Below are 24,311 nucleotides of genomic sequence, written 5' to 3' on the forward strand. Positions count from 1 at the left end.
AATCCTGAATGGAGGCTGAAAATTTAAATGAAATGCATTTGTTATTTCACTTAATGTCACACAATGAGAGTGGTTTGCCGAAGTGCTGGCAGGCAGTGTGTAGTCCACACAATGCCTAGCCTGGCAAGCCAAATGCTGGTTGGGAGGTCCATTCAGCACGGAGTTGCTCGGCTCAAAAAAGAACCGATGAATCAAATTTGTTTACTTGCCGTGACGTATCCTGCAGCGCAACGTCACGCTTTGGCAGCGGAAGTCCATCCTCACGTCAAGTGTGTTTAATTCAGCATTAAACTCAATTTTAAAACACAGAGTCATTTATTTCAAACGACGACGTGGATTTTTTCCTCCACCTCACGTCTGTTCTTCAATCTGTCGGTTCCTTTGAAGCGCCTCAGAAATGCACATCAATGCGACTCCCCACCAGCCCAATTGCCGTAGCATTGGTCTGGCTTGCCAGGCTACAAAATGCCACTGTTGAAAGTTGAAACACAAGAGATGTCTATGTCCTTGCACTGAGGTCAATGAGGAGAGAAAAAAAAAATAGACAAATCATGCCACATATTGTGATGGTGACACTATTTGATTAACTAATGGAGGTGGAATAGAGAGGAAAATTTGCTAAAAAAAGACCTGCCGGCTCATTTTGGCTTAATGAGGCTTAGAGACATGAGCACACAGTCCAGGTTCCTCCCTCACCTTCATCACCACGGAGGGAAAACACACTTCAGGAACAAACCCTCCCTTCACTAGACGTGTGTGTGTTTCTTTCATTAAGAGTTACACAGTACAGTGCACACGAACAAACACGCACACGCGAACGCACTCCAAAAGTTGAACAAGGTGAAACAAAGTTGCAAATCCAGCTGTGGTGTGAGATATGCTACAATTTCACCATCGTCAAAAAGCTCCTCAGAGAACTAACACCTTATATTTAGACTTATAGCTTATAACTGGCTCAGCACACAACCACAAGAGAGGGGAACCAGATGCACTAACTGCCAACAAGCCCCACCAAAACCATCTCCCCTAACAAAGTTAGTCCAGCAGTCCCCTGTCAGAGTACCAGCATGTAGTGTAAGTCTGTAAACAGATGGGCCTGCCTCCTAAACATGGCAGTGGCAAGTACCTTCATCAAAACAGATTACAAAGTACAGTCAAATGGCTGTGGGGGGGTCTGACAATACGCCGCAAAGAACTAACGGGGAGAGAGGAAACGCATCCTTGCCCCTTCTTGACGGTACACTATGTTCAAATCAAAACTGAATCGCAGCCAAGAGGCTCACAGGGAGGCAAAGTTTGGAAAGCCTGGCAAGGCCAGCACATCATAAGCAAACAAGTCTTTGCTTATGAAAAAAGAATATATACATACTCCGTGAGGCACCGCTATCCTCACAAGCTTTCCTCCCCCCATGTACATGTCACGATAGCCTGGCTTGGCTGTGACTCCAGCAGAATCTCTGTCTGCTACAGCAGCACTGACCTCAAATGTCACCTCCAAACCACAGCACAATAACAGTGCGACATAGAAAGGGAGGGGGGTGGGGGTAGAAATGGAATTTTCGGAAAACATCATCTCTACTACCTGCAACTTAGGGGAAAAAAGTTGTCACATGGTTAATTACCTATAGAAGAAGCAGTTGCAGCACACCAAAACACCCATCAAGACGGCGGTGAAGCAGAACCGAGCCGGAGACTTCTTGGTTCTCACCTCCCTGTCTGCACTCTTGGCTACAGGTGCAGGGCGAAAATGTCCAGCCTAGCACCTTGTTCAATTACGTAGTTGCACAAACAACCTTTGACTTGCGCACAGGACAGACCAATGCAGGACCAATCCGCGTCCCCGCAAAACGGAGTAGGAAGACACGCACTCCGGCAAACTCCATTCGCAAAAATCGGATAATTTTTCATAGAGCTGGTTACTCATTCTCTCTGACGTCCAGCGTCCGCAACTGCCTGCCTCTTTCACACTCTTGCTCTCGCTCTGCAAAGCGAACAACTCTCTCACTCGCTCTCTCCCTCGCTCACTTGCACCTAAAAAAAAAACAAAAAAACCCCGGGAAGATTATCTTGGCAAACATAGACCCCGTAAACAAAGTGCAGACGGATGGGCAGCACAGGGTGGACTGCAGAAGTGGGACAGAAAAAGGAGGGCGGTAGCAAGAGAGTAGGGGGCAGTGTAGGGGGGGGGGGGGGGGGGTAAACTAAACTCAGGTGACAGCAATCCGTTTCCACAACATCCAGTGCCCATATTAAACCCAAAACATTCAACAATCATTAGCCTTAATACTTTGAAAGCTAGCTTCCCTCTTCTGGTAAATATACAATCAGGGTGACTTTTCATTCTTACAAATGATGCAGTGGAACCAAATGGGAGGGGCTAGCGCTATGGCGAGCCCCCGGGACGGGAGCCAATCGGTGGCAGAGTACTCCAGAGAGAAATAAGATGAAGGGCATCGTTCCTTCACATCATGCACTGCAATGCACTTTATTTACTTGTGCGTGTGCGTGCGTTAAACGCACAAACGAATCCCCAAACACAGCATCACTCAACGGTGCTGTTAAAAACGGTAACCATGTGACCGTAAACAAAAGGGTGACACTGACGCCAACACGGGCTTAACACAGAGTGACGAAGGTGGCTGACGCAATTGAATGCTGATGCTCAATGTCAGACGGTACAAATAACGACAGCTTGCCAAGAATAAGATAAGGAGCTGAAGCACCTTCATCTTAAAAAAAGACCCCTTTTGAACACAAGCAAAGAATTGCGCTCTGGATGAAGGAAACAACACACAAGGGAAAAAAACCGCAGCACATCAGCAGAGGACTTCACATCCAATGACGTTATCACTCCACCTCCTCCTCGGAGGCCTGTCGCCAGAAGCTGCGCTTAAAGAGACCTCCTCTTTTGCGGCGTAATTACATCATCACTCTTACCTGCAGACAAACAAAGATGTGTAGGTTTATGTGTGATCGAACACGCAGAGAGAGACTGATCATTCCAAATATTCCTAATTAAAGTGTAAATATATTCTCATTTAAGATCAAATAATCAAGGGTAAACTGGGGAGGCATTGTCCTTGATTTTGATTGTGTGATTACGAGTGGACATGGGGTGCTTGGAATTCATTCCAAGAGTTTGTGGATCTAAAAGGCAGGATCAGGATGTGGGTTTTGTGTGTGTAATGCCCAGCGGAAGGCCATGTGCCCAATAACAAGGCAAAGAGAGGAAAAGGAGTGCCTGAGAGCTAAGCGTGAAACTGCCATTAAACAAACTGTCACTTTCCCCAAAAAATATGAGCAGGTTATTGTGTTTGTGTGCCTGTACTTCCTATAACTTTTGAACCCATTCATGTAATTCAATCAAACAATAAAAGAATGACATTCTTTACCAGAGGCAAGAAAACAAAGAAATGCGGCTTCCTTTTCAATCGTAGGAGCATAAGACAAAAAAAAAAGGCTAAACCACAACACACACAACCTGCATAAAAACAACAGATTTATACATGGAGGCGATTATTGTTATTGTGGCAGAGAAAAGTGGGATGAGATGGAGGGGAGGGGGTGTCACACCGAGCACATACAAAGTTGCTAGGTGATGGGTCCAAAGGAAGGAGCATTTGCCTTCAGGGAAAAACAGGGGGAGAAGAAAAAAAACATGAAGATGGAAGTCAATGTGAGAAAGAAGACGCACAAACGAGACAAAGAGCTTCTGAAACGGCAACAAGTTTCTTCAAAACACGTGGGGAAACCAGAAAAAAATAAACAAACTCGTGTCATCGAAACACTAATCAGGCTGGTGGGCGGTAAACAGTTTTCCCCTTCGATATAAATAGCCATGTATTTGTTTTTTTTCTAATCGTAACAGCCCCCACAAATAAGACATCATACGGCACTGTGTCCATATGGCCCACATTATAGAATGGTGCAAAACAACAATGAGAGCATGGAGTAGCTCCATAGAAAAGTGATTTATGGCAGGAAGACATAACAAGCAGTTCCCTCCCTCTCACCCACAGCTTCCTCCCCCATCTCGAGCGTCACATCAAGTCGCGTTGCCCACAGCAGCATCTTTACTTGCATACCTATTCAGAGTGTACGAGCCGTTCCTTTTAAACCTCATCCTGGACGACAGGAAGCGGATCAAGAAATCCAGAATGGTGCGATGTCGGAGCGTTTAGGCGGCGTCTCGAAAACAGCACAAATAGAGCCGGCTGCTGATGTGGAACAGGCTGCGCGGCGCACACAATACGGAGTTGCTCGCTGCTCAACACCTTCCCGACTATTTCTCTCCAAACTGCTCCTTGCCCCCCCCCCCCCTCCTCCGTGCAGTTTCCGCGGGGCAGTCTGGATTCCAAACACAAAGAGTCCGTATCGGTGACAGGCGCGCGCAAGTCTGCTGCAGTGGAGTTCGGGATCAAGACAAATGAGCCGGTGTTAAAAGCGACAGTGTGCTCGAGGGGCAGAGGCGCCTTTGTCCGCAGCCTCGCTCGACAGTCACACGATCATCATCTCAGCCTGCCATGAAAAACATCAACTCCTCAACAGTGTGCAAACTACACTGACACCATGACACCGTCTTTGTGGTGGTGGGGGGGGAACAAAAATACTTTCGATGCTACTGCTGTCTTTTGACTATGTATCTATTTACATGCATATAAAGCACCTCATGCCAAACATAGCTCTTGTCTAAACTAGAAGAGTGAAGCAGATCTAAGGCCAAGATTAGGACTCAGGAACCACTAATGCCATTTAAGCACTGGGCTGTACTCTTGGCAAACACGCGTGTGTTAATATATCGGTGTGTGTGTGAGTTGTATTCCTAAATGTTTTTTATTGTCGATAATTAGTAATGACGTAAGACATTATCTGAGAGATGTTATTGCCAATCACAATTAGCAAAGACAGAAATCAAATAGCACCTTATTCTACATGCATCCATCCATTGATCTTTTTAGTGCACGATGCAAAGTTTTACCATACAAATGCGATCTGGCGGACTATATGCCATTTTAACCCTTTATATTTTTTGATGCCCCTTCATCGTTGAGGGAGGGTTGTAGTTGTGACAATAGGGGTCTTTTTTTTATGTCAGTCTCGTGTACTCCAAGGCAAAAAAATAAAAAAATAAATGCTGCCCAATGTTAGTGATTCACTCTATTAGCACACACAACTGGGAGACACATTTACCTGCCATATTGACTAAACTCCACCAAAACCTCTGGTATTTGTACAATGCAATAGTGTCTGTTTTCTTCTTACATTAATGGTGAGAACTAGCTGTCCAGATCCCAACCCTGTTGCATTGCATTCTCAGCACCCTCCCAAACAAACACAAATAAGTGACATTGACAGAGGTGCAGGAATGTTGAAATGTGCTGAAAGCAGATGGTGGAATAATGTGAAGTGACTTTGTTAAACAAAGAAGCTAGAGCAGAACAATATTATAATGATCAAGTGGGAGTTGTGCTTCACTCTGCCTGATTGCCTTTGAGGAGTAAAGCTCTTTCAAACAGAATGCATACAGAAATATTTGATAATCAATATCTTGTAATGTACAAGTTCACGTCAAGGGCTGCGTTTGCTTATTACTATAAAAGCAGCCTGGTAACAGAACTGCTGATGCCTCCGTCAGTCACTACAGTTAGACCGCAACCACTGGAAGGAGAAGACATGGGGGAAGATGGGGAATTGACGATAACACTTGTATGTGGCTTGGATTTTGCATAAAGAGGAAGGGAACTCACAGACCACAAAGGCTTGTTTTGAAGTGATGCCGTTCTATACCTCCTCTTTCGTCCTATTCAGCTTTAATCCAATCCTCTTTCCAGGATGTATTCATAAACCAGGATTTTATTCCTCTCCTAACAGCGCTTCCATGAAGATATTAGAAGCTTGTTTTGAAAATCATTCTATCAGCTCATCCCCACAACTTGAGCCCCCTTCATTTGCCTCCTGAAAAAAAAAAAAAGATTTCTCTAACCAAGCATGACTTTGTCTGAAGGTGTTTGATTAATGCGAATGAAAACATTTTCTTCTCCTGCTTACCCTTCAAAAAACAAAAATAAAAAATCATGACAGATTGCTGTGCTTGGCCTCTAAACTCCCACCCAGGATTTCCAGGAATACTTCTCACAAACACACATGTGGAACTGTGGTCAAAGGTACTTGAGTGCAGACAAGAGCTGGCAGCTTTCGCAGATGACCATGTTTCTGTGTGTGCCGAGTTCCCCAGTGCTTCAATTGACAGAAGACACACTGAATGTGTGCCTCATTCATCACACTGTGCTCTATTGCCCCCCCCCCCCAAAATAGACATATTTTTGAAAGCAAAAACATAAGTTGCTTACGCAATTTTGTGTACACAAGGGAGCACTGCCAAGTCACCAAGAAGCCACTGTACTGTACTGAGCACTGTGCGCACACACTGGACACAGTTTGAGTAAAAATGAGCAAAATAAACAGACATATTTGGAAAGTTTTGGGGGGAACAGGCCCAGTGAGGATTCAACACAAGAGCCTACTGTATGCCCCTAGAAGAAAAATGTGCATTTCACAGCGATAACTACGCGTGGCGAGCCGCTTTCCAATGAGTCACTGACGCCTTCAAAACTTTTTCAACAAATGTAAAGTGCCTTGAGCGTGTTATAGAATTGAATCATTCAGGCTAAAACCTCCTTCAATATTGGTGAATAAAAAGACATATTCAAATACATTTTTATGTCACAATGAGTAATGATATCGGGAAGAGGACCTTGTAAAAATGAAAAAGATCCTCCATGAGAGGAAAAAAACTATACAAACATCATGCAACAAGTGAAACAGGCAAGTTAAGACTTAAATAAATAAATAAATAAATAAATAAATAAATAAATAAAATGAATGAATGAATGAATGAATGAATATATCAGAGGTCTTGGCAGCTTGTAATGTCCTGCAATTACTCCTAAATTAAATCTTAAAAGGGGCACAGGCACTACATGAGTGAAGAGAAATTAAATACTCCATTGTTTTACAATCTAAACTCCAAACAAGGTCTCACAGGTTATTTAAAGAAAGAATGAAAAAGAAAGAATGAAAAGGAAAGAATGAAAAAGAAAGAAAAAGAAAGCAAGAAAGTTGCGAGGACAGATATTTGAGTGCCACCTAGTGTTCAACAGAAATAATGCACAAAGTATGCAGAAATAACTAACACACTAAACCTGACCAATGTCATCTAGTTATCCCGTTATATAATATACAACAAACTAAACTGCTTTGGGGGTGGGAGGAAATAAATTGTAAATGTTTGTGATACTTCATACACCGCTCATTATAATGAGGTTGACCGGGAATGCAAAAAGAGGCAGTATTATTGATCACTGTTTCTGTCTCTAGCCGCTGATGGACTGGTACCACTGGGTCAATACTGTAGCCTCTTGATATAGTCATGTGATCCATGACCGGAAAAAACCCACGTAGAGCCTGATGCACATTGGGAAGACCTGCGAGGCATAATTATACAACGAGATCTAATTTCATGCTTACTGGATCATCCTATACGGGGTCCAACCGATATTGCTTTACTCATTGAGTCACAATATGAAAACCATAAAGATCACCTGTAACTGCTGCCAGGTAGGCGTCAGTGTAGTAGAGTACATGTGAACTGGTGGAATTGTGCCCTCTTGTGGTAGAGAGATGCACTGCATTGTTTCTGTTGACAACACTCTCGGCCTGTACTTACTGTTTGCTATGGATTTCGAGAATGAAATAAATAAATGTATAGGAGCTTTCAATGTGGAATATAAACGTTAAAAAGTTATAAGATTAAGAGCTTTCGAAAATTCAGTTGCAGTACATTAAAACTCAATTCCTCTTCTGTAAGGAGATGATCAATTGTGATCGCCATTGCTCAAAAGCATAACTGCAGCTGCACATATCTTGCATTCTGAAATAAAGTCTCATTGAACTTTGAGAGACAAATTGATATGAATGGAGAGGAAGGCATACAATGAGCCAACTGCAGCACATCCAAAGCTTCTGGTTTGGTGGATGATTCTGAACGCCCATACAGAAAACAATTTTGATTCCCACAAATACCGACGCATGCATGTGCAAGCGTCGTGTACCCGCTAGCTGAATTGCTAACTCGATTGGTTATGCAACAGTTGTGTGCGAGCGCACGTTCAAGCCTGAGTGCACTGCAGAGCTGTGAAGAACCAGTGACCTCTATGCAAAATTGACCCTAGCTCCCAAACTCTCAGCTGAGAATATTGCAATGCGTGCAGACACTTCCATAAGAGTTGCCTCAGTGATTTTTGAGAAGAGTAAAATGGATGCATTTCTTTTTTTTTTTTTATTTCTGCAACATATGCCAGGCTGGCAGTCTGACCACTGCGTTGCTTGTATTTTGAGATACGCGTAGTGGACAAAACCTACAGTCGAGCAGCCAGACGAGTTGCACGAGTCAGGCGCCCACAGAGATACACGAGCGCGGCGTGCAACAGAGCGAGTCGCTTGTGGTTGGAGCCAAAAGCGCACACTGCCGCATTCTGATAAAGGCAGCTCAGTGACAGACGGTTTGGGCAGGGAGGGAGGGAGGGAGGGAAGGACGGCCGCGAGGGGCTTCCTGCGTTTGCCTTCAGTGAGTGACGAAGACTTCCTGCCAACAATGAGGAGGGAAAATGCTATAGTGTGGGGCGACGAGGGAGGGGAATCAACACGCGAGGTCGAATACGAGGTCGTATGCAAACGGGAGGATGCAGGTGTACATGAAGAATACCAGCAGAAAACAAACAAAACAAAACAGGCATTGCTTGCTTGCAGACAGATGACGTCAAAGTAGATCTCGAGACGAGAATGAAAAGGGAAGAAACAACATTCGCGTGTATCACATACAGGATGCAAGAAGCAAAACTGAACCTGTATAGCACACCTCTGACCAGCTGTTCCTTGTGGCGGACGTGGGAACATCACTTGTTCGCTCCCTCACGCTAACAAGAAACACGCAATTCAACATGGCGGATCATTAGGACCTAAGCTTCTGTTTACTTTGCCCTCTGACCTCTTGACATGAGTATTAACGGGAAGCCCGTGAAGGAAACGGAGGCAAGCATTTCAACTGATAAAAGAATCGCTTTTAGAAGTCGACTAGGAAAACTGTCAAGACAAGTTTAACCCTTCTGCGTTCATACGTTTATTTCAAACCATCTGCCACAAGTCACCAAATGGAAGTGTGCAACAACCTTTGACAGTTGACCTTTGTCTTGCCGGTACTTCATGCAAGAAAATGAAATCCTTGTCAATAGAACGAGTGGTGGTTGTCTGTGGAATAATGCGTATCTACAAGGAGAAGGCCCGGATGAATGAAAGGGCAGCTTAGCAGAGGAGTGTGAATCACTGAATAAAAACAGGAGGAGGTCAAGAGCCATTGCTCGCTTCCGAGAACTTCTCTCTCCATCGCTCTTTATGTAAGCTAATCTCTTCCATCTCACTTGGCCTCATTTAGCCAGCTCACAGACGATAATAAATCAGCAGCACACTCCCCAGTGTGTCGACGAGTCTGCCCAGCATGGCACGCTCACGTCCCACTCAAGTGAGCAAACACTACACCCAACGCGTTTCCTCTGTATACACAACTTTTTTTTTTTTTCAATATGTCATTTCAGTAGGATTGTGAGGAGCTAACTGGACTTTTTTTTTGGACTATTTATGGTGCATCTCTAATTATCACAACATACGGAGATGATACTCTCCAGTGTACAACTATGTAAGCTTCCAGTCAGTCAGATTTATCTGTGTTTACGCGCACACACTTCCTTAAGTGGATATCAGAGGATTAACGGGGTCAAATATTTGGTTGTATGTTTTTTGGAGGGTCAAGTCCAGTTTGAACCTTTTTCTCCCTCAATGCTGAGGAGCCAAGTCAGCAACTCCCATACAGTGACCCAGGCTGAAACTTCTCCATGAACTCTGTTAGCCTTGTGAAGGATGTTTTACTTCCCTAAGTCATGCCTCCTCCACATGTATAATATCTGAGGAAAAGTGGTTTACTGTTGTCCATGAGATACAGTGGTAGATTTTAAAAGGAGCTTTGGTATTTGGGCTTGGAGAATCTCAGCCAGTCTGTACAACAGACTGCGTACGTTCAAAAACTTGCGACTGCTTTTAAGGATCCAAAAACCACTGCTATGACAGTGTGATGGCGATAGGAAGCTCAGCTAATGTCCTGACCATATGGAAGGGTCAAATCAATAACGGCGAGCTTCTTGTTGGTAATGGCGTCTTGTCTCGACCACACCCACCAGTGCCTCCCATTTCTTGTGCGTCGCTACTAAACAGGAAACGTACAATCGGAAACAGGTCAAGAGTATGTCGCTCCATTACTCTCTTAAATGAAGTAGGAGGACTTAGATCATTAAAGGCTGTCGTACATTCTCTCGCTCACTTTTTTTTGGATGCTCTTCATTCTTCCGTGTAATCCCATTTAAAGTAAAGGTAGCGGGGCTGTTTATGAACATGCATGCAACCGCCAACACGGATCTCAACAGCCAAGGTAAGGGGGGGGGCGGCCAATCATGATTAGAGAAGGATCACTCATGCAAGGTTGTGGGTTGCACAGCTTATCAGAAAGTAAATGGGGTAAAAAAAAAAAAAAAGAAAGAACTTACTGAGTCCCGATTGAAGCGTGTGTATGTCTGGGGCTGGCTTGCCCTGATGCAACACAGAGATCTCTAATCCAATTACACTTCAGACTAGCCTTGCGGCCTAGCCCCAACCACCAAGGGCAAATCTATTGTGAGCTTAGACTAGTGCTAACAGCTCCACCAAGCCCTAGTTATCAGAGGCTAACTATGGCTATGTGGAAAAAAAAAAAAAATTTGTTTCCACATATCTTTTATTTCATCTGAAAATATATAGTATGGCCGAGCAGGGTCGGTTTCTTTTCCTGCCTGGGGCTCATTTGTCTGTTTCTGGCAGCCTGGGCCCCTTGCAGTTAAATCTCCCCCTCTGTCCTCTATTGCAGACCTCTGCTGTTTCCAATCTAACTCTTTGACCCATGCTGCCGCTTCCTCATCTATCTCCATATCTCACCTATCGCCTGAACTGCACTATCATTTGCCTCCTCTTTCTCTCGCCCTCATTCTTTACCTTCATTCGCATTTTCTGTTTTCTATCTTATCGCCATCACCCTCTTTCTGTCTCGCTCCGATACTTTGTGTCTATGAAATCAGCTATTAAATTCCTTCGAGGGGCTCCTCCTTCTCCTCTGACAGAGAAAAAGATTTTGCAGTTCACAAATGACCACGATGAATGGATAGGCCATCGACGTAGGCGAATACGACACAGTCGACCCTCAAACATGCCAGCCTTGCAGGTAAACATCTGAGAGTTGAGACCGGGGCTGCCCTGAGCCAGTTCAACACATTCTGTCTTGCCACAACTGAAGAGCCCAGCTCAAAATGTAGCAAAGCACGCACACGTCTCTGCACATCAGTGTCCTAAGAGAGAAACGGGACGGAATTAAAAAGCCGACGGAGACAAACTGAGATGGAATAATAGAGCTGTGTGCTTTCCCTTAAGAAAGGAGGAGGAAACAAATCGCACAGTTCTCATCCAGCAAATCTGGTGCAAAAAATGGCCCATTTTGGAAATCCAACATAAAGATCATTTCCAGCAGTAGTACGTTCTCTCATTAAGGTAGTCCTCGTCGCTACTAAGAGAATGCTCTAGCTTCTTTTCCTCTGTTTCAAGATTTCCTTTTTCATTCATTTACAGCTCAGCACTCAGGGCCAACATGGCATCCATCTATCACGGTGGTCTCAAACCTGCAGCCAGGGGGCCCATTTGTGGCCTGCAGGACGATCATTTGTGGCCCCGTATGTCACATCAAAGTTTTATGTTCGTGCGGCCTAATTCTTTTTGGTTGTGTCGTTGCCTGCTCCCCTCGCCTCGATTAATCAATGGAAGAACCAACGAGATAAAGATTAGTTTGGAGCATCCCTAATCAAAATACGATCGGATTACTTCCCGGTATATATGCGGTAGGACACAATTTTCTGAAAAGGTCCTTGTCGTGTCAGCTGTGCCTTTTACACAACCACATAAAAGGGAGTAAGAAAACCAGATTAGTGATGATCCAGAAATATGTTACAATGTCCAATTCCCTCGCTCTTAGTTCAGCATTAGCGAGCCATCACTCAAAATCAAGGGAATTAAACATCTGTCAAAGCCTGCCCATTTCACCGGACAGAGAAAGACACATTTAGGCGTAGCTCCCTGGTGATTCAATTTCGGTCTAAATATGAAACGAGACAAATGAGGTCATGCAGCTTGGAAATAATGCTCACTGTCTGGCTAGCGTCTGGCTTGCAAACAAATGAAGGCAAGTGCAAAAATAACAACAAGGGTGAGTGAAGCACGCTTTCTTGCTGCTGCCCTTGCATGGAAACACAGCTTTGTCACATACAGTAATATTACGAGCCTCAACATCATCTCCTTCCTTTATCTCATCACCATTAGTTCTATTTGAATCCCCCTGGAGCTTCCTGCTTTCTCGTAAACTATGCCACTCCTTCTCCAAGCACCTGCTAATGTCTCCATTGATTCGATACCTCGTCAAATACTCCATTGCAAACTTTTATACGACACATTTTTTATATACACCTCTTTTATTGTGTGTTCTTTGCACCACTATTCTTTATTCATTCTTACTTTGTACAATACCTCCATAAGATTTGACAGATTCTATTACAGGCATAACATTTTGAGTTGAAGAAATCTTTGATAGCAACTATTTGACCTTGCATCATACTAATTCACCTAAACGTATTTAAATGGGAACATATGTGAAATGTCAATAAACCAGAGCAAGATAAGCAGGTTAGAAATTTATTTATTTTTTTTGGCCCTTCAAAGTTGCATTGTATACTGAAAACAAACCTACTCAAATTGGCTGTATCAGCAAGTACGTATTTGGGTCCGTCGACAACATACGTCTTCAACGTGTCGTCAAACGCGAGCTGTCAAAACTTAAACGATGCTATCGGGCTTTATCAGCTGACACGCGACATAATATGAATTCCTAACATACACAAGGTATGACTGTTTGAGCATGACACGAACTATGGACTGAGAAGTGTGGCTGTGTTCTATTACAACGGGGCTGTCAAATTCAGTCGCACACAGAGCAAAAATTCATAGTACACCTTAGATTGAACACTGAGATGCAAGTAAAAAATAAAAAATAAATCCCTTTTAAAATAATTGCTATGTGAAAATATCTCAGAATTACATTCATGAATTTGAAGACGCTGCAAACAAAAAAATTGAAAGCAAGTGAAGGTTTAAATCATATGATGAATAAAAACTCCAGCCTCTTTGCTTTTTTTCTATTTCAAGCTGAAATCTAGAAAACGCACCACTTCACAGTAAAATCCTTCAATTAGTCATCAAACGGCTCTGTTCTCTGTTCTATCTGAAATCTTTTTCCACGGAATTGCACAGACAGCAGTTGACAATGTCCTTTAGGACTTATTGCATAGTTATTTTTCTTAAATGGCAGGCAAGCAGCAAATCAACACAAGGAGTTACAATTGCCCATCTAATAGTTCAACGCGCCCTAAAATTCACCGAGTGACTGAAGGAGTCAAAATACATCAATTCATATTACACTCAAGGTTACTACCTTTTGTAATTTAACAGAAACTGCAATGCAAAAATTGGAATCCCAAATAGCCTAAACAGGAAGCTAAGCTTACTTAGAAGCGTACAAAATGACCTTGTGCAACCACACACACAAATAAAACAAATTTGTGATGCTCAATATGCACAAAACTTGACTAAAACTGTAACCGATGTGAACTAGCTGATATTGTGGTTGCATGTGTTTTGCCAAATGTTATCTCTCAGACAAAATGTCACATGGTGGAGAAGCACACACAAACACGCCCTGCCAATGAAAAATGGAAGCAGCCAGCAAAACAGTGCACTGAAAACTAACTTTTCAACATCATTACAGCAATTACATTGACATTATTTCACAATAGATAGAATCGAATAAAATAGAATGCCTTTATTGTCCATTGGTGCGGGATTGCAATTATCGGACGCTTGAGTTGCTTTGCATCTCGAATTGCACAAGGTTATATTATATTATATATTTTCTTAGTACTCAATACTGTAACAAATCCAGCACAGATATACCTTACCTTGGTCTCTCATGACAAATGTGACGACATCTGAGACAATTGAAGAAGGCACAAGAACAAAGTACTAAAAAAAAAAAAAATAGGGCTGCACAATATTTAAAAAAAAAAAATGCAACATGGTTGTTGAATATCCCAATATCAGTATCATTGTGATTATATAACATACCAAAATGTTTACTATTCAATAAAAGGATAATGTATTTTTTCATGCTAAAAAATAAGCAAGCTCAATGTACTCAATGTATTCTTAATTGTAGTTAACCTTGATGATAGGAGTCAACTACTGGATAGCGATGCACATTTGATCATTTCATTTAGTACTATTGGATTGTTTTATACTTATAGTATGGATGTGGTTTTCATTTAAATAGCTAAATGAATAGTATTGAATAGTAGACTTCAATTGAATTTACTGCAATTGTGACTTTTGTGCTTGGTGCCTGAGGACCACACGGGTCCGTGGGCCTGTTCTAAAAAAGTTGTAATGTTCTGAGAATGTTGTAAAGGTGCTCATGACTGAAAATAAAAACAATATAGCATGTTCAGACTTGTGCACAACTTTGGGATAGTCATTGCCATTGCAATGGAAGAACTTTGAGGTAAACCATGGACTCAGAACATCTCCTTTTACCACACAACATAAAACATGTCAGGTTTAAGGACTGTCCCAAAAAGATCAGTGTCAAGAAATCAGTGGCATTTTCTCTTTTGTTGTTTAAAAATGACCTGCACTCATTTTTGGAGAAGCGATTAGTTCATCTTCAGATTCTTGATGCTCTTAAATAATAAAAAAAAGTGAGCATGTTTATAAGGGATTTTCTAAATCGATTTTTAGTCTGTAAATTCTAGATGAGAGGGTTATTGCTTAGCAATTTGCAGATCATCGGGTGACAGCAATTGAGAAGCACTGGCGTGTTGAGACAGCCTGAGAAGGAACACCTTGCACTCAGCTGGGCATAGCAGCCTTAGCGGGACGCTGCTAATGTTAGCCACTTTGTTGGGTTAATCATCGCTAAAAATAAACACCTCGTGCAGCAATCTGTCCTCGACAATGACAGAATCTAATGTGGGTGCTGTCGTTATAGGACAGACTGCAAGACGCCGCAAATAGACGAAAAAAAAAAAAAAAAAAACTCCCGATCCTGGGTTATGTCGCTTGATCATCGCAGGTGAAGCCTGCTGGCAGCTTAGCTATCAAACTAGCCTTTGCCGGGCTAGGATGGAAGTGAAATCAACACAACATTCTACGGGAATCGTGACAAATAAAGCGGTGACAAGCCCAGTGTCAGAAAAAAAAAAAGGTGAGCAGGTGACATGTTGAAAGAGGAAACGTGGTGTCTACTCACCCCATTAACCAGTCCATGGTGCTGTTTGGAGCTAGCTTAGCTAGAGCGAGCTAGCAGGGGATAACGCCAGGAGTCGGAGGCGACCCCCTCTACTTGATCCGGTCGACTTCCTCGCAGCCCGGCTTGCCTCGCGTCGCCCGAGTCCCGTCGCTCTCTCCGGGGGTCACTTGACTCCCCCCTCCCTCCCCTGGCCGTCCACACGGAAACCGGTGCTCACGCTCCGAGTGTCTGTCCTTGTGCTCCTCTGCTAGCCTGGAGCATGAGGATGCACTATCACAGGCAGCTTGCTCAGCGGGGCAGCCTGGAAGTATTGAGCGACTTTGAGCCGGGAAACACAGCACGCAGAGCGGGGTTGAAGCGCGCAAGGCGACGAGCGGGGGTTCCGACCGGATCGGTGCGCTGAATGGAGACGCGATCTGTCGGGAGGCCGCTGGGCCAAACCGGGCAACCTTTATCATGAAAGCTCGTATGAATGCCGCGGTGCGGTGCTAGCTGACAGCGTGAAGGTCCAGTGAGGCTGCCAGCTTCTGCTGCTTCTCTGACTGCGAGGCGAGGCGAGGCGAGCCACTCTCACGTCTCGGTCCGGAAGTAAACACAGGGCTGAGCCACTCAGACTGCCGCTCCTGTGCGCGCGACGCGCGTACGTCTGTAGACCGTTGGAAGCAATGAAAACGTCTACATGGCATTTGATGCTTTGAAGCTTTTTCCGTGCTCATTCATTTGTACTTGTTTTATTACAAATACGTATCATGTTGTCATCATCTCGATTCATTGCATAATGTCATGATTGGGAATTTCCTCACTGCAAATTGCGAGCTTTTGAGAGGACGTTTAAATGCTGTCAGTGAGATGACACAATGAATTGCAGACAATAATAAAGGGGGGCATTGACAAACAATACAAATATGCCCCCTAGCGACTGTGAGTATTTTGAGGATGACGTCAGAGCAGGTTGACCTTTGGGACGTGCTGATCCATGATTGTGCCATCATTTTTTTTTTGTCCACGATCTCGCCGTTAAAATCTTACTGGGGGTGATATTTAAAGGAACACTTAATTATTTTTGACACGATTTGTCTTCCACTGTCTGCATCATCTATCCTTTCGGTAGTTTTTTTCCAAATACAAATTATGCAGACAGCACGGTTTTAAATTCCTTGAATAAGTATTATTATTATTTTTTAAAGGGCTTCTCGAATAAAGACTGTACCAGACAAATCATGTGAATGACTCGCTGTGGCGTCCCCTGATGGGACAGTCGCAACTGCATTTTGTGCTAATTAGAATCCCCCATGGGGAATCTCCATTTTCCAATCTGTTGTTCTGTTTATGTTTGTGGTGCAGGCACGCAAGCAAACGTGGGACATGTGGATGGTATGTTGCAAAAATGCACTTCTCGTTCAAAAGCCCAATTTGCATTTATCAATCCAGCATTAAAAGTTCTTTTAAACCTTGAAACTTGAGGCGGGTTTTACTTTGGACTGGTTATCAAGCAATTGGGTACATAAATATAACCATTCACAGCCATGGAAAATTTGTCTTCAATATATCTAACATGCATAATTTTGGAATATAGGAGGAGTACCCTAAAAAAAAGAACAGGCTCGAGTTTCCCGTATTATTGAAGGGAAAAAAAACAGTTTCAATACTTGACTTAACCTTCACACGCATTTTGGATGCCCAATATTTATGGATGCTTGACAAACCTGACATTCACATGAGAATGTTTTGCATGCAAAAAATGCAAAAATGTGGGTGCAGCAGTATTACAGAATGATTCTTTTTAAATGTCATCATTCAGCCAGTGTTGACATCCAAAGGCATTTGATCGCAGCAGTAGCTCCAATGCCTGTTTTATGCTCTGTACTGTGGTTCGGTTTGATGACGGTGACCAATACAATGTACAGGGTGTCTAAAACTGTGTGAAAACACCTATGCAAGAAATTCTATCCTCTCTTTCTCTCTCTCCTGCTGCATTATCTCATGACATCTGAAGAAAAACAAAATACCAAAGATGATTCACTAATGCCCTTGTCTTCAGTGAGCTTCCTGTGACATTTTTCACAATCAGACAAGACACTGCAAAATGTCACCCGAGGCCATATTTCTCCCCCGCAAGGCATCCATGTGCACTGACCTCTCACAGGGAAGCGGTGGAGGTGGAAGGCACTTACAGTAACTTACAGGAAAATGATCATAAATGAGCTCACATACAGGCAGCCCTCCAAAAGAATAAACTGTGTTTTATGTATTTGTCATGAGTAACAGTGCATCCACCTGCTGGACTTCTCTCAGCCAGATGAACACTATCAGTTAAAAAAAAAAAAAAAAAACGGAATCCCTTGTGAAATATACCACACAAGTATTTCATTTTGGGCAAGAAAATCACATTTAATTAAAATTTAGATTTTTTGCTGCTTCCCGATGATTTGAGGCTTTTCTGCATGTGTAAATATTGTAATGACTTAATCAGGTACGAATTTAGTATGTTTCTGTTGGCTGTGTAGAAAAAGTCTCATATTAAAAATAAGTGGTGATACAAAGGGTTTGTCAGATAGCAGGAAAGTCTTTTATCAACATAGCCTGTATGATTTTGGAATGTGGGGGAAAGAAGCAGGACCTGTAGAAAAACAACACGTGAGGCCTGATTCACTCCGGACCTCTTAAATGTGAGGCCTGCATGATGTTTTCAAATTTTTTTTGTATTTAATTTTATGTACATACAGTACATCTGTATTTACTTTTGTGAGTTTGAGCCACAATTCTTGCAAAGGTGTTGTATGAATGCACACTTTAAAAATAAATATCATTATCATGCTTTTTCTAATTGAAAATATGTTAACTTTATTATGTCTACATTCCTCTGCTCTGCAAAGGTGTGTTGCAAACAAAATGCCCCTATAATCATGATATAACAAAAATGAATTTGCACACATCTGGTTTGCTCTCTCCAAACTACCTCACAAGAATGAATCAGATGTATTGCAATCATTAGCAACCATCTTTATCCCCTCAATACTAAAAATAACACCAAGGAGCAAAGGGGCCCTGTTGACAAGGGGCAGAGTTCCACGATTGGCCCTTTGAGTTTTATACGCCCGCCAATCAGATATAACAAGTGGGCGCGGTTTCAAATAGGATCGGCAGTGGGAAAATAATCTTATGCAGTGTTGTTCCATGTATAGCCACATGAGGGCAGTGTGGAGTAACGTGTGATCTGCTCAACAAGCGCTCGTCTACACGCACTCAGGTAACGTTTCTTGGGTACGACTACGAAGGACCAGAACCGGGACATACTTACTGTTTTTACAATGGATGAATTGATATTTATGGCTTAATGTTTCCTATAGAACTCCCCCATGAAATTAACATAGTGATGGATCAATTCCATCAAGCTGCCAGTTTCAATGATGTTATTATATGTTGCTCCAACTAGCAAAATATGAAGGCATCAATGTCCTTGATTAGGTATGAAGCTTCGACTGAGTTTTGCTTACCAACCATTCTTTTGCTTCCAGAAGGCCGGGTGTCGCCAGATATGTGCCCACTGTGGGAAATGGAGCCGGCCTCTGGTCAGGTGCTCTTTTTAGCAAGTCAAGGTCACTTCCTGAAATCCAGCCACTCGTCAATAATGCGTCGTGTTGAGGTCGATATTTCCCCATTCCACAACATCCAACTTGATGCAGCTGAAAAGAAACATTACTGAGTTCATATAGTCATTGATGTATATTCGTATTGCAATTAAAAATGTGCTTATCAGGTAAGTAGCAAGAATGGGAGAATCTGTCAAAAGCTTATGGTCCATTACACCAATTCCATACAATTCTCAAAGAAATATATATATATAAAAAAAAAATCATGCACATTCCTCATCCCCAACTGTCAAACATTCAATGGGGCAATGTTTCCTAGTTGGGGGATATCATGATTATTCTAAATTGTGGCTTTAACTTTATGGATTTAATCCAGTCACCTGCTTTGTAAGATCAAGCCTCGAGATTTTCTGAAGTCAAGCAGGATGACACAAAATGATGAACCTATTCAATCACACAGTGATGGCTGTTTGCTGTTGGAGATGTATTATGATTTTTATTTTTTTTTATTTTACTTTGGAAGGTTCACTTTATGCTACAAATTCAAGTCTATAATCGTGAAAGTTTCAATACTAAGTATGGTGTGTAATTGATAGAGGTAAACACTTTTAAATATAAAATGTGGAGTTCTTAGTTGTCATATTATAATTAATAACAGTTTAAACTGCCCCAATTTTTTTTTTTTTATGGCAGACATTTTGCGTGACTTCTTATCATTCTGAATCAGACAGCATGGCACCCACATTTACACACTCATTTTGAGCTTCTTCTACATAGCCAGAGGGTTGTCTGAAAAACAACCAACATGCGCACTCATTTGAACTTGTGTAACAATAGATCAGCTCTACAGCTGCAGGTATCGACTTTGGGGTGACTAATGTCATTTATTCATAGCAGGCAGCGATGAATCAAATAGCCATCACTGGGCCATAAAACGGAGACACCCAACATAATTCTTGCATGAATAATACATGTCTTATGGCGCCAAAGATTATGGGAACGTGATCGTTTTACTTTGCAAAAGTACTGTCCATTTACACCAAACTGCATTGCTAAAATAACAAATCAAATAGTGGGACTGGACCTTTCCACGAAACAATCATTTATAGATATATTAAAGTAAACATAAGCATTGTTTTCCCCCAAATGAAATATCTGGAAACTGTCATATGCCTTCATCAAAATACCCTAAGGACCAAGACCAATAAAGTGGAGCGGAATCGCAAAACATCTTGAGATGCATTTTAAGAAACAGGCAGATATCAAAAGTTGGTTGTTTGATTTCACACTTGATGGGATTCTGGAGACCAAATTAGTTCTATTGAAGCCACTACAAACTGTCATTTATGCTACACTGGATGTTTTTGTTTTATTTCATTTTTGTTCTTGAGGCACAAATTGCCAAAGACTCTTCCACCATGCAACAATTCTTTTTCTTGGTCTTCAAGTACTCTCTGATGATTTAAATGGACATCATATTCCTCAGATTCCAATCTAATATTTACTGTTAGCAGCCTGATCTCATCTAATGGATTAGACCTATCAATAATGAGCACATGATACGCAGTGACGATGGTAATGGCCGTTTGTGTGACTGTGTTTATTTCTGCATCCATTCTTCGCAATGTGCGTTGTGTTATTGTGTCACCTTCGACTCCATACTAATGGCTGATGCGCACATATGAGTCAATCTCAGCCACATTAATCATGTCTGCAAACAATGCAGTACCTGGCTCCAGCACAATCTTCCCGAGGAGAAGAGGTGGCTGGAAAGAGGCAATTTCTGGATGCAATAAAGACAAACGTGTCGGCTTGAAGTAGACGGGATGGAAAAGACACCAACAACAACAACTACTGGGGCTTTTGAAAAAAGGAGGCATAGCAATCGTGCCTCTGGCCATTTAAATGGCCAATAACAAGCAGAACAGTAAAAACATGCTGTTTTAATGCAGTAAATGTTCCATGGCGATACGCTCCCTCCCCCTGCTTTGTCTTTTAAGCAGATCAGACATGATTCACTTCCTGCCAGAAGCAACTTGACAGAAATAGCTTGCATGTGGCTGAAGGGTCACAAACGATAGGGGAACAAGCAGCCTATCAGCAGATAAGACTTCTACTATGTCATCTACATGTATCATCTCAAATCAGTGGAATCATATTTTAGCAAGAAAAACAACCATCTACAAAAAAAAAAAAAATGCAGTTTTCAAAAGAAATATAGTTGCATGTGCCCAAAAAAACCCACAACTTCTATTTTGGGGTGACCTAAACGGTATTTAATGTTGGAAGAACTTACAGTAAAATATGAATCATTGACATTTATAGCAACAATGCTAGGACAACAAAGCAAGCTAGAGACATTCCACTTTTAAATGTTCTGAATTGTAAAACCAAGTTAAACACTAAGAATATAAAATAGTCCACCTTAAAAAGTTGGTTTTTAAATGGGCATTCAGGCATACTGATTCCAGACAAGAAGGAAATGTCTGAGCTGGTGTCAGCACTGACACGTTCACCTGAGGGATGTGGTTTGGGAGGTGCAGACGCTGAGATATAGGATACACACTGAAGTGTATGCACATGAGTGTGTGTGTGTTTTGAACGGGGCACACAGTGCTGATGAAGCTGATTCAAGGAGATACAAAGACAGAAAAGGCACTCATAGAACTGGAATGCAGCATACTGAGAAGTGCTTCGAACATTTTCCATACTGGACTAACAAACCACTAATCCACTGTGCTGCCCCACTTCTGTCTGACTGTATATTCATAAATGAATACTTCTCTGACAATGTTATTCCGAAAGACTTTTTTTTGGACTCGTTAAAGGTGGCCAACTGATGGATAAAATGGATGACTTCGATCTATCGGGACGAAAAATGTCCTTGGCTCAAGAATGGTTGGGAAACACTGTGTGCAAAGTGATGTACCTTCATATAAACAGAGGATGGCAGTAATGCACATGAATTCAAATGACTCCATTTTTGGGGGGTTTCTGTAATTAATAAAAATTCCTGTTTGCACACTTTCTGTTAGCTCTTCAGTTCCAGACAGCAGCTTGAGCCTTGAGCAGTTTCATTCTTTTGTTTTTCTCCTGATTTGTCAGTCTAGACATCCCATCTGAGTCTGCTTGGAAAACTCACATAGGTGGCCATGACAACACTAACTGCATTAAGATGGATTACCTGAGGTCTGCTGAAGCGAGCCAAAAAAGGATTCTTCCTTGTGCAACACACTCCGAACACTAACTGCTGCACACTAAGCATCTGCATTCATTTATTATGTATGCAACATTCTTTAAACTTTCCACATGTAATGAGATGGAATATAAGAATGCTAAAAATGCTTTTACAAGGGTAGCAATGTATTATTATTTTTTTGATTGGCACCTCTGTATTTTGTATTTGCTGGAGCAGTAATTTGAGTTCAATGAAATCAAAAGATATCAGAAACAAGGCAGCACGGTGAAATAAAGGTTCCAGTTAAGAGATTTTAGGGTTCAAATATGGCTCCAGCTTTCCTGAGTGGAGTTTCATGTTCTCCTCATTTTATGTCATGTGTGGGTTATATGCGAACTAATTTCATTTTGGCCAATGGATTCAATTTGGTCTTAGCAATTGTGATGACATAAGTGCATGCTGTGCAACCTGCACCTTTCTGGACTGTGCCATGACATGCAATCATGGGGAAAGCATGCAAACTCCACATAGAAAGCCCAGAGCCTGGATTCGAAAGCAGAATCTCAGAAATGTGAGGCGGAATACATGCTAACCACTCTCCTCCATACTGCCCTTCGAAAATATTTGTGTGGCAGTAATCTGGAGTGAGGGAAACCCCGACTGCTTCCATTTGCGTGAGAGCATAATGGTAATGCAAGAGGAGGGACGGTGAGGAAGACCAGACAAGCCCAGAAGTACTTCCAGGCTGCCTGACTCAGGTTTATATAAGGACAAGAGTCTTCCGTGTGTAAACAGTGCCAAAAATGTTATTTGGAGTCATCCCCCTTGTGACGCATGGAAAAGCATGCATTTCAGCACTGACGCCACTTCAGATGAGGACACATGAAAGACTCAAGGAGGAGAAAGTGGGTGAAAATATGTTAAGTAAAGTGCTCATGTGTGCAATGGAAAAGAGTGCTGGTGCCCCACTGACGTAACACGCTCTAAGTGTTTCCATGCAGGAGGCCCACGAGGAAGGCGTCAGGCCGATCCTCGGCATGGATGCGTCTGGTAGCCATCATCGGCTAATGTGAGCGTAAACATTCGCACACGCCCGGGAGCACGCGGATCAGCGAGACACCATTGAAAAGAGCTATCTTCTTTAGATTTACTGTGCATGGCGCTCACGGTACACAGTAGTGCATATGCGATCCACATGGAAGCAAAAACATACATGTGGAGAGAATTTTACACAACATGGGCTGCACACAAACATGACAGCCTCAGTACAATGTATAGAAAACAAATTGGAGACTTGGTGGTAAGGGTGGGCAAAGTTTGGGATTTCTGTTGCATCTAAAGTTCTGTCATATTTGTTGCACTTAATTATTTCTGACACAATGGTTAGTTATAATGAATGTAATCATTTCTCATAGAACTCATGCTTAATTGATTGATGTAATGTTTTTATTTATTGTATTCATTTCTGATGTTGTCTACAAAAACACTCCCTGAATTATCAAGGTGACCCCCCCCATCGAGCCCCTACCAATGATATTTTACTTTGTGAAATTTTATGAACATAAAATAAAAACTAGATGAAAAAAGGCACGGAAGGAGAACATGACGAAACAAAATCGAATCAAAACAAAGTCAAGACAAACAGATACTGTTGTCTAGTTTAGACATACTGTATATGGTGTTTGTGTATTTCATTACTATGGGGGTCTTGTGGTCCCACTGTGGGAATTTCCCATAAGGGGTGGGGTTGGGGGGGGGGGGGGGTTAGGGTTAGTTCACTGTCTCTTTCTCTCACACACACACACTCCCACACTTGCACAGAAATAGTGGGTCTCAGCTAGGGAGATCCCAATCTGTCCATTACCTCAGCGTGCCCCCTCATTACAGCAACATTGTACCCACAAGCTGTCCTGGCTCTATGGAATTTTGCTTGCACATGTTATTTGATTGTGAATGCTGACATTCCATCATGACATCATGAAACCAAAACTTCATGTGGCTT

General features: G+C 42.3%; 1 protein-coding gene across 2 annotated transcripts in view; it reads right to left on the minus strand.

Annotated features, from left to right (window-relative positions):
- mob2a (MOB kinase activator 2a) overlaps positions 1–16,182 on the minus strand; it is a 41,351-nt gene extending 25,169 nt beyond the window's left edge. The window contains exon 1 of one of the 2 annotated variants that reach the window (XM_085913830.1): positions 15,539–16,182. In XM_085913830.1, the coding sequence (XP_085769956.1) occupies positions 15,539–15,555 (17 nt within the window). In that variant the 5' untranslated portion in view covers positions 15,556–16,182. Of the gene's footprint in view, positions 1–1,622; positions 2,099–15,538 lie in introns of those variants that run through there. The other variant, XM_085913829.1, reaches the window with a different exon arrangement.
- Positions 16,183–24,311: the final 8,129 nt, after the last annotated feature.

This window comes from Syngnathus leptorhynchus, chromosome 6 (assembly GCF_054491065.1).
Source record: "Syngnathus leptorhynchus isolate UIUO chromosome 6, UIUO_Slep, whole genome shotgun sequence".
NCBI classification, from domain to species: domain Eukaryota; kingdom Metazoa; phylum Chordata; class Actinopteri; order Syngnathiformes; family Syngnathidae; genus Syngnathus; species Syngnathus leptorhynchus.